Source organism: Petromyzon marinus, chromosome 27 (assembly GCF_048934315.1).
Source record: "Petromyzon marinus isolate PM22_M1 ecotype Great Lakes invasive population chromosome 27, UKy_Petmar_22M1.pri1.0, whole genome shotgun sequence".
NCBI lineage: Eukaryota > Metazoa > Chordata > Hyperoartia > Petromyzontiformes > Petromyzontidae > Petromyzon > Petromyzon marinus.
The window spans coordinates 5,401,160-5,412,931 of record NC_133693.1 but is presented as its reverse complement, the minus strand read 5'-3'; the positions used below and the strand labels follow the sequence as shown (position 1 = coordinate 5,412,931).

The 11,772-nt window shown below is 43.5% G+C and overlaps 1 protein-coding gene across 1 annotated transcript; it reads left to right on the top strand.

Annotated features, from left to right (window-relative positions):
- Nucleotides 1-328: 328 nt before the first annotated feature.
- On the top strand, nucleotides 329-4,245 carry LOC116946507 (2-iminobutanoate/2-iminopropanoate deaminase-like). Its single transcript, XM_032961470.2, has 6 exons — nucleotides 329-567; nucleotides 1,581-1,686; nucleotides 2,035-2,089; nucleotides 2,236-2,304; nucleotides 2,452-2,507; nucleotides 3,823-4,245. Exons 1-6 carry the CDS (start codon nucleotides 503-505, stop codon nucleotides 3,883-3,885), a joined length of 414 nt encoding a protein of 137 aa, XP_032817361.1. The 5' UTR covers nucleotides 329-502; the 3' UTR covers nucleotides 3,886-4,245.
- Nucleotides 4,246-11,772: the final 7,527 nt, after the last annotated feature.

Here is an 11,772-nt window from a genome sequence, read left to right as displayed (position 1 = left end):
GCTTTCAACTGAGCAATTACAATAAGCAAAACAAACCCTGTTATTCTCATTTAACTTGTTAACGTGTATATAACTTCACTGAATCAGCTGCTAAACTCATCACGAGCACGTTCACAATGGCAGCGACAGCAACACGTGTTGGGGCAAAGTCACGAAGTTGCCTGCAACTTGAGACCGGGCGAGCTGCCCAAGCCCCGAGGCCACGCCCTTCGAGCCAGGCCCCCCCTCGCGCTTTCAGCCAATGGCGTTGCAGAATAGCGGCAACGCCCTCCCCGTGCGACGCTGCGATTGGTTTAAGTTGGCCGCGGGGTGGGGGTGAGGGGCGTTTCCCCAGAACAGCTGACGGCTGCGGCACGTAAAGAGCACTCTGCTGTTCCGCCTCTTTGCCCCTCGGTCGTTCACAAGTCGACGCGGCCTCCTCCTCCTCTTCCCTCGCTGCTTCGTTGAAGTCTGCGGGCAACCGGAACAAATAAAACAAATCACCTCCCTCGGGAAGACGGCAATGGCCTCCGTTGTGCGAAAAATCATCAGCACCGCCAAGGCGCCCGGTGCCATCGGGCCGTACAGGTAAGGTGGTGGGGCACGTGGGTGGTCATCGGGGCAGCAGACGTGCATTGCAAAACGGTGCCATGGGCAAGCACTTCAGTTTCCACTGTATTGGGTTTAATGACGACGACGATGATGATGATGCCGTTCGATTATATCAAGGCAACGCCTGACTTGGCTTCTCAAGACTACTTTGCAGAGTAGGGGCCTGCTGCACTGCTTTGGGATTCTTGGCCAATTCCATTGAGTGGCACGAGTTGGGAATCCGGCGTGCACTTATAAAAAAAACATGCATATAATAGCTATAAGTGGAGTGTGTGATGTGCAGGCACTGCAATCCCACCCCTCTTAATTTAAAAACGGCAACTGCAGCTGTCGAATGGCAGTGTTTAACATATGACCACCGCATTCCGCACAGATCATCCAAAACGCCGATTGATTTATAGGACTGCACTTCCTATAAACTATTGTTCAGTAACCCAAAATAGCATGCAAAGTGTGAAGGGGTGTCCTGACGAGGTGGTTGCAGAGGAAGTTGAGGTCAACCATGAGAGGTCATTTCGCTCACCCAATCGATTCCCAATGAAAACTCAACCGAGAGCCGAATGATATCACAACTCTATTTTATCTTGCCCGAGAGGCTTCTTCATTCACTTACTGACAATTACCGTTTGCGCCCAACGGTTACTATGATAAAGAAAATTGCAATCCACGTCCTTGATCGACCCACCACTTCGATGAAAATACTCATTGCTTTGCAAGTCACGGGGTTTTTTTTGCTATACTTCACTACGCCGGCTAGTGCAAGTTGGTGCAGCGGAAGCCAAATACACATTAAGATTATCACTTGCCACTCACGTGAGCCGTAGCCAGGAATCAAACTCAGATTGCGGGGTATGTAGCACAGTGACTGAATCACTGTGTGACGGTTCCCTCTGGTTAACCTGATCACCATGCATTGATCTTTGGTCCTGCGTTGTTCATCCTCTGACATTCGCAGCACAAGCTCTCTCCCCTATGTATTGCCTCTGCAGCCAGGCCGTGCTTGTGGATCACACCATGTACATCTCAGGACAACTGGGGATGGAGCCACAGTCGGGTTCGCTGGTGGCAGGAGGCGTTGCCAATGAAGCACGCCAGGTGAGGCCAACGTTGCCTCTTGGCCTTGTTTCCACAGCCACTGGAAGTGTGCCGGCTCACTTCGTGATCAGGATTCGCTGGCTCGGCCGGCGTTCTCACGACAGTCCGACCTGGCTGACTTTAAACCAATAACCTTCTGTGGACAGTCAACTCGAGTTGACTCGAGTATTCTTGAATTGACCTGATTTCTCCCATTACTCAAGTTGGTAAAAAAATGTAATTTCCATGATGTTTCAAGTTTACTAGAGTTTTCACTTAAGTTGTGCCGGAATTTTCCAGAAATGCTGCCGAGTAAGACTTGCTGACACTAGAAATATTGGTGTATTTGTTGGTCCATTGGTTTTGCAGGCTCTTGTGAACATGGGGGAAATCCTAAAAGCAGCAAACTGTGACTACAATAATGGTAATTAATCACTATTGAAATCTGTCAAACTCTTCATCTCTTTTAATACACTTACACTGTCAACACGCTGTGTTCAGCAATATGGTACAATATGAAACGTTTCATATTGCTAAGATCATCAAAGAGCGTTTTATTTCTTTGTCTAGTCGTGAAGACGACGGTTCTGCTTGCAAGTATGGATGACTTTGCAACTGTGAACGAGGTGTACAAAGAATGTGAGTAAAGTGCGTGTGCACTTTCCTGGATAAAACTACACATCTGCAGCTTCGTGTTGCGTTTATCCGTTCACCGTGTAGCAGTACAATAGTGCATTACGTGAGCAATTATGTATTTTTTATATTAATATTGACTTTTTTTTTTAGTTTTCAGCAAGAATTTCCCCGCCCGTGCCGCGTACCAAGTTGCCGCGCTTCCAAAGGTCAGAAATCTGTCCAGTATTTGTGCGTTAGTCCCAAAGGGCCCTGTAACTCGTTCTCTGCAATAGTGAAGTTTTTTGTCTTTGATGTTGCTGTGCTTGTGCACCACGGATCTTCCTTGTAACATAGCAACGGCAACTGGCTAAACGGGACCATCTGTGTACAAATCATATAAATTTAGATTTAAAGCTTTCGTGACTGAAAGTAATTCATATTCTTAGCTCTTTCGGTAAAGTCACGTTGAAGGGAAACAATAAAATAATAAAATATATATAACAATAAAAATTCTCACGACGTTTCGACCATAACGTCGACCATAACGTCGTGAAAATTTTTATTGTTTTATATATATTTTATTATTTTATTGTTTCCCTTCAACGTGACTTTACCGAAAGAGCTAAGCATATAAATCATATAAAATCAAGCGCATTGAAAAATCATGTGTATGCTTCATTATAAATTGGCAGCAATGCTGAGTGTGAATAAGACAAATAATTGTAACTGTAAATGATGAGTAAACGCATCACAGCAAAAAAAATTAAGCAGCTGGAAACAAATATATTTCACAATGCACGCAGGTGTGCATTGCATGTACAATAAGGTTTCCGCATTATCCAGTTGGTGGTCTAAATGACAAAATTACCAACACATTTAGGTCTTTGCAACTGGTGCAATTCTTTCAGTATGTGGCTATCACGAAGGTGCTTTGTTTCACAGATGGGGCTATAGTTTTCCAGTCGGAATGCTGCTATGTGCTTTTTTACACATTCAAGGATATAATGTCCGGGTAATCATTCAAATTTGGCAATTTTTGACTTATGTCGGCACAGAATAACATCACCGAATTTTTTTACATCCACTGCAGTGGCATAACTAATTATCAGCTCAGGGGGTGCGGCAATCAGTCAGGTGGGGCCCCAATATTTGATTTGTCTCGCACAGTCGCACCTAGGCTATGATATATTGTGGCTCCTCTTGCCTGATCACGTCATTATGATCACGGTCTCGAACATTTAATGCTGTTGGGGGCGATCCGTCTTCGCAAAATACCTCTTTGCAATATTTTTTTAAAACATATCTCATGGTGGTTGTCAAGGGGGCCCCAACTCGTAGCTTTGCCCACCAGGGGAGGGGGGGGCAAGGCACCCCCCACCCCCACTGTGAAGAAGACAGCACGTATTTTTGTTGGGAATACAGCCGCAGTATAGCCCGAATGCGCTCGTACCACGTACCTCTGCAACAAGTGGCAAACATGCTACCGCTCGGCCAGGTCACGCGTTGGCTGCTAACACCACGTGTTCTGTTTCTCACCCTCAGGGCGGGAAGGTGGAGATTGAGGCGATTGCTGTTTTGGGCCCCATCACGGAGAGCAACTTGTAACAGTCTGCCAGAAATACAGGACGATCCGCTTAAAGATTCCTCCCCTCCCACCACTGATTTCTTATGAACCTCTTTTCATCAAAACAGCCGACTGAATATTGTGAAAGAGACGATGGTTCCATATTTTACAGACGAGTGTTAAAATCATTGGATCAGTGGTATTGAGATTCTGAGAGAGACCTTTAACGTTTTTTAAAATAAAATGTTGTCTCTATAATGTCTCCCTGATGTTTTAGCAGGGTAGCTGTAAATGGAACACTGTCTCTTGTGAAAACTAACATCTCATGTAGACAATGAAATGAATTAGACACTCTGCTCTGTAGACTTTACGACAAAATAAATTAAAGCCTGCTGTAAGACCATGCTGGTAATTGAATAACTTTATGCAAGTCATTGTATTCAAACCACTGATGGTTTCAAATGTCTCTAATCACGAACTACGCTTGAAACGGGCAATGGAAACCTGAATAATAATTGTGCAAAAAAACTATTGCAGACTTTCATAGTAACATTTACATGTTGTGCAGTGGATTTACAAAGTCCAAAGGCCCTCGTTTGACATTTGAAATGCATACAGACTGCGTGCGTAAGCACTGCTCTGGAGGCGTTTTTGGCAGTGGTCACTGCTGCCATTGGAATGAAACCAATTCGGGTCTCTCTCCATTGGACCCATGGTGTAATAGTTACCACGCAGGACATGCAATGCAGAGGTCACTGGCGTGATCTCCTGGCGCAGTAGTGGACATAATGGGCAGGTTTCTTAAATCGTCTACAACCTCTCCACCTAACAGTTTAAATGGGGACACCACATTCAACCGGCAGTTTGCGCATGATGCGGTATATTGTGGGGTTCGGTAGTGCAGCCGTATAGCGTGCTGCACTACGAATACGACCACCTGGGTTCGATTCCCGCTCATGGTCAACACCAATGACGAGTATCTGACCCGGTCCTGGGCCTTACCCAGGTCGACTCGGCCTCAAATGAGTACCTGGTGCGGTGTAAACATTGCCACTAGGCAGGCAAAGGGGCCGTCCATAAATGACGTCACGCACCTAGGGGGGGTCACACATTTGTGACGAGGGGGGGGTTTGAGAAATGTGACGTCACATAAAAATGCGCAACTTTAAATTCAGTTTATTTTGGTATAGCCCTGTGAGCCATTCGGCTCTCGAATCGGGTGCAACCACAACAAACAAACAAACAAAACACGAACAAGAAAAACATCTTAAAGTGACTATGTGACTGTGCAAACAGAAAATCCATGAAAAAAACCGGCAAAATATTCCTGAAAAAAGCACCGTACACCAACGCTGTGTGCAAAAAATCCCAGTGGGATGCAAGTCAACAACAACAACCACAAAAATTTAGATTAAGGCCGTCAGTCTAACTCCGTACTACAACAAAACATGTCCAAACCAAAAAACGTTTTCGAAATCACCAAAAAATAAAGGCATAATTGCAACGTAACAGTGATCACAGGGACTGTGACCGAATTTTTTCAATAAACTACATAAATAACATGTAACACCAAATCCTAGAACCATAGCTGGCTGCATGAGTTACTCCACAACAACAGAAGCATCAGTCGGAGTATCACATTTTTCAATGCACCTTTAAGATCAGCACGCTAAATCAAAATACAGATAATACTTTGCAGCGTCATCCGGAGCGAAACATTTTATTTTATTTTACGCCAATGAATAGCAGTGGCAGCTATGGGTGTACAACTCCCCTAGAGCAGTTTTGAGAGAATCTCATTGGTAGCGATTCAAGTTGCAGTTTATTGGCAATAGCATTCCAGACCCTGGAGGCATCAATAGCAAAGGCCCTTCCTCCAGTTTTTGTACGGCAATAGGGAATGTGAAGCTGATAAATGAGCGAAGACCTGAGGTTAAATTTGTTCTTTGAAACAGAGAGGAGATCCAGCAGGTAGTCTGCGTATTTTTTTGTAAGTACATCGTGAATAAATAAGATCTGGTGCACAAGCCGTTAAACATTAAGAGATGTTAAGTTTGACCCAATGTAGAGATCACAGTGGTGAGTCCTATATGGGCAGTTCAATGTAAATCTTAAGGCTGAGTGATAGATGGAATCAAGCTTCTTCAGTACAGTACTTGGGGCTGATTTATACACGATCTCACAGTAGTCAAGTAGAGGCAGTATGGTAGCTTTTATCAATTCCAAACGGAACATTAGGGGGAAGCAGTGCTTGTGTCGATACAGAAAACCAATTTTTATTTTTGTCTTTTTACCAATATAATCAATGTGATCTTCAAAATTCAGTTTTGAATTCAGGATGACACCAAGATACTTATAGATCTTGACTTGCTCTATTTGATAATTATTTAAGGAATGTAATTGGGGGAAAAAACTTCCTGCTTTAGTCCTGGTGAGAAGCATAGCACCTTGGTTTTGGAGGTATTCAGGACTAGTTTAAGAGCAACTAGCTGATGTAGTTTGTTGAAATCACCCTGTAGCTTAGCAATCACGTCGTACGGAGAGCGGTCAGCAGTGATCAGTATCGTGTCATCTGCAAAAAGATTTACCCTGGAATGATCCAGGTCAGTGCCCAAGTCATTGACATAAAGAGAGAACAAAAGGGGGCCGAGGATGGAACCCTGTGGAACCCCTTTTGTTATCTTAACACTGTTTGACCTCCAACCATCTGTGAATACAGTTTGGGTGCGAGAAAAGAGGTAATTTTGTAACCATTTTACTGCGTTTTCGGAAAAATCGAGGCAACTTAGATTACTAAGCAGGGTGTTGTGGTCTGCTGTATCAAAAGCTTTGGACAGGTCTAGAAAAAGACAGGCACAGTACTGCTTATTATCAAGGCTACTGTAAATGTGATTCAGAGAGTCTAATGCAGCAGATGAGGTGCTGTATTTTTTTGGGAACCCAGATTGTTTTAGATGTAGTAGATTGTTGGTGGACAGGAAACTGCTAATTTGGTAGGTCAATAATTTTTCAAAAATTTTCATCAACGGGGACAAAATTGAGATAGGTCGGTAGTTATTTGGATCATCTTTAAGGCACCCCTTTGTGAAGTGGACGGACATAGGAATGTTTCCATTCTAGAGGAACTGATGCTTCTTTGATGGACAGGTTGAAAATATGGGCTATATGTTTGTATATTAGGTGACCAACAGTTAGTAGAGAAAAGACGGGAATACTATCTGCTCCAGTAGAGGAGGACCCTTTGAGGTAGGACAGTTGTTTCAGAACATTACTTTCGTGGATTGGCTGGAAAGCAAATTTGTTTAATATTTGGACAGGGGTGTAGCAATTTGCATGAGCAGGGGTGACTCCCAATACATTATAAAAAGATTACCAGCTTCAGAAAAATGAAGGTTAAAATTGTCAACTATTTTTTTGGGATCTGAAAAATATTCCCCATTTCGGTTAAGCTCAACGGGCAGATTGTCTGTTTTGGATGCCTTTTCAATACATTTGATTGTTTTCCAGAAAATCCTGGCATTTCCATGTGATTCCATGAGAGTGGAGGAAAAGTAGGCATTTTTTGCATGCTGTATTTTTTTGACGCATCTCTTCCTGAAAGTCCTGTATTCTAGTCAGTCATTGACCAAATTACTTTTCTGAGCACATGTCCAAGCCTTGTCCCTAGTTTTCATGAGCTTTGTAATCGAAGGATCAAACCATGGTGGGCGGTTGCCTTCAGTTTTAAATCTAACCAACGGAGCATGTTTGTTAAGAATTTGGAGAAACGTGTACCTGAAGGTCTCCCAAGCTTTAGTCAGGTTGGGGATATCACAGACCTTTTCAATATCCGAGTGAAGCACATCATTAGTAAATGCCTGAGTGCTGAAGTGTCTCATAGAGTGCTTCTCAACCAATTTAGGGGGGGCTTTGGGTCTAGCTGATGATCTCACACCAAAAATGAAGGAGTGATCACTAAGGTTATTACCCAGAACACCAGTCAGTGTGAAATTGTGAGGGGCATTTGTCAATAGGACGTCAAGCAGAGATGACTGTCTCGGATTTTTAGGTTTGGTCTTGTGGGGACATTTATTAATTGAAACAGATTAAATTAATCTTCAAAATTTGTGGCCACGGCCGGCGAGTTTAGCCAATTCCAATTTAGATCACCCACTAAAACTATTTCACCTTTAGGGAGGCCCCCAAAAAGCTCTCTCAGTGCAGATGCAGCTTCAACATCCTTCCCACTAGGTGGTCGATAGCAGCACACTACCAATATCTGTTGATTATTTGGGAGAGTTATTTTGAGAGCCAGACCTTCAAAGCAACATTTTTTAAACAAGGAGTGAGGTAGTGAACATGCAATAGTATTACGAACATAAATGGCAATTCCACCTTTAGATCCTCGGTCAAGCCGAAAAAGGTTGTAGTCAATCGCAATCTGCAAGTCATTGACGGCAGGAGTGAGAAATGTTTCTGTTCGGCAAAAAATGTCCGGGTCAAGATTTGCCACTTCTAGTTTTAGTTGACTTAATTTAATCACAAGCCCTCTGATGTTGACATGTAGAACACCAACACCTTTCCTGCCAGAAAAATCTACAGAATTATACGAGTTATTTTCATTTGGGCCAGGATGAAGCTCAATACCACCCAGAAATAAGAAAAGTAGAATTAATAGTTTGCACAAGTATTTTCTGTGAACGGATGAAGAGCGGGGGGCAGAGCTTTGTGACGTCATATTTGAGGGGGGGGGTCTGACTTTTTGTGACGCCGTGTGACGAGGGTGGGGGGGGGTCAAAAATCGTCCAAAATCGCGTGACGTCATTTATGGACGGCTCCAAGGGTAGCCAGGCGTTGGTGCTGGCCACTCACCCCCTCGTGCTGTGCCGGCCTTCGTAGGTGCTCGCGAACAACACTTGCTCCTGCAGTCTGTTAAGGTTATCCTGGCGATCTGTGTCTTTGTGGGTACTCCCACCTCTTCTGATGTGGACGAGTGGGGCCAAATACTCTGGAGGGGGTTTATAGAGCGCCCTCTAGTGGAGGCTCTTCTCCCAGCAGTGGCGTGAGCAAGCAGTTGCAGGGCTGCACCTTGACCATGTTTAACTATTGATAGGAAGTATTGGTGTGTGGATTGCACAGATTGTTGATTACGTTTTCACAGATCGTTGATTACTATTTTCTTTGAACCTATCTACGTGACTTTACCGAAAGACCCAAATGATATAATATACACAGTCAAATGGTTGAAACACCTTTTTCAGACAATACCGATGTACATTCACGTAGTTGCTACAATAGCAAACTCGTGATTGAAGCTGAGTCGTTGATCATGTAAATTACAGGGCGTTTAAAACAGATGGACCCAATTTCAAAGATATAGCGATTTCAAATCGGGTCCATCTTTTTAAAACAGCCTGTATTATGACTGACTACACTGAACTCAGTAGAGCTATTTGAAACAACACTGTATTCGGAAAGTAATAAAATAAATGCATTGCAATCGCCCTCGGGAGCAAATCTGACACTTTTTAGCAGGTCACACCTGACAGTTTCGACAATAAAATTGCATACATTCATTTAGGCATTACACGCACAAACCTGTTACTGACGAGGTATTTTTCACAGCAGACTAACAAACTGATCTATGGTGTAGTCCATAGACAAAAGAAGGCAATGCCGTGGTCTGGGTCTGTAAATGATAGACGTGTGAATGGTGTCTTATGAGTCTTGAGATGATTAACTGACACAAAAAAATATCACGTGGCCATTCGACATAAGGTAAAAGGCGAGTTTGTGCTGGGAATCTTTAGACAATCGGACAGACGAGACTGACCGTGCTTAGAAAAGGCAGAATGATGTACCTTATGATGAAGTCATTGGCATGTTCAATAGTATACTAAACCATCTATGGGACCTTTTTGCCACGATCAAAAATTATGAAAAAAGAATAAGAGGTTTTACCCTTTCTGGCAATAAAACAAATGTGAAGATTTTCAAACACCAAAGAGATACCTATTGCAAGGCATGTTGATTAAGGTATTAGGCAATAGACTGACACTCTAACCTCTGAAAGTCTTAATTTTAAAAAAATGGTCTGTGTGGAATTTGTGCACAATAAATGGACAGACTGGTTTTTAAAGGAGTCTTTAAACCATAGAATGAGAGACCATTCTATGATGGCATCTTTCGACAAAAAGACTAACAAACTAAAACAATACGATGGGGGTCTTCAGAATATCGACTGACAACATTACACTTTGATCACATCCTTAATAACATGGCAGAACAGTCGCTGACGCTATCTTTAGATAACATACCAATCTAAACTGATTAACATGATAAGCGATGGGGTCTTTCGGTAATAAGATTGGCAGACGGGTCTCCGATTGAGTATTTTATAACGATCTAGAAAAGGCTTACAGGCAGACAATGTACTGGTATATCCAACAGCACCTCAGACATAAAGGGTGATCTGTTTAAAGATGCCCCTCTGGTTTCATTAGCTTCTGTATTATGCATACATGCAGTTGGGGTTTGTAAGCAAGCCTAACGGGCAGAGTATCAAGACAGTTGAACGATTCAATGAGTGCACAGAGACCGACAAGCGACAAATAGAGGCTTTGAAATTAAATGTAGTGGTTGTATTTATCCCTATTATAGTACAGGGATTATTCTGCTTACGAACGGGTTAGGTTACAGAGGTCTGTTCGTAAGTCGGTTTGTTCGTAAGTCCAACTTTACTCCTGTCGATTCCAGACATGTTGTATGGCATGCACACTAAACACGGGGAATGGCTTTAAAAGTTGCATAAACTCCTGTAGATGTAGATGCCACTGGTTCTTCATGTTCTATAGATGTAGATGCCAATGGTTCTTCATGTTCTATAGATGTAGATGCCACTGGTTCGTCATGTTCTGCAGATGTAGATGTAGATGCCACTGGTTCTTCACGTTCTGCAGATGTAGATGCCACTGGTTCTTCACGTTCTGCAGATTAGATGCCACTGGTTCGTCATATTCTGCAGATGTAGATGCCACTGGTTCGTCACGTTCTGCAGATGTAGATGCCACTGGTTCTTCACGTTCTGCAGATGTAGATACCACTGGTTCTTCACGTTCTGCAGATGTAGATGCCACTGGTTCGTCATGTTCTGCAGATGTAGATGCCACTGGTTCGTCATGTTCTGCAGATGTAGATGCCACTGGTTCTTCACGTTATGCAGATGTAGATGCCACTGGTTCTTCACGTTATGCAGGTGTAGATGCCACTGGTTCGTCATGTTCTGCAGATGTAGATGCCACTGGTTCTTCACGTTATGTAGATGTAGATGCCACTGGTTCTTCACGTTCTACAGATGTAGATGCCACTGGTTCTTCACGTTATGCAGGTGTAGATGCCACTGGTTCGTCATGTTCTGCAGATGTAGATGCCACTGGTTCTTCACGTTATGTAGATGTAGATGCCACTGGTTCTTCACGTTCTGCAGATGCCACTGGTTCTTCATGTTCTGCAGATGTAGATGCCACTGGTTCTTCACGCTCTGCAGGTGTAGATGCCACTGGTTCGTCATGTTCTGCAGATGTAGATGCCACTGGTTCTTCACGTTATGTAGATGCCATTGGTTCTTCACGTTCTGCAGGTGTAGACGTCACCATCGCCACCTCTTGCGCGACGGTTGAACTTGCGACTCTCGGTCCGAACAGGCAACTGGACCTACGGACGAGGCTTGTTCGCATCTCTGAAAGTTCGTAAGTCGAATGCTCGTAAGTAGAGAGAGTCCCTGTCCTGTAATCTCCGGGTTATGAGGGGGGGCACTCTTTCCCTTTAATTTGTAAAGGGAAAGTCCAGGCATGCGTCTTATAATCCGGTGGGTGTCTTGTGACCAGACTTGCGTACATTTCTAGATTTGAAGCTTTCGTGACTGCAAGGATTCATACTCTTTGGGTCTT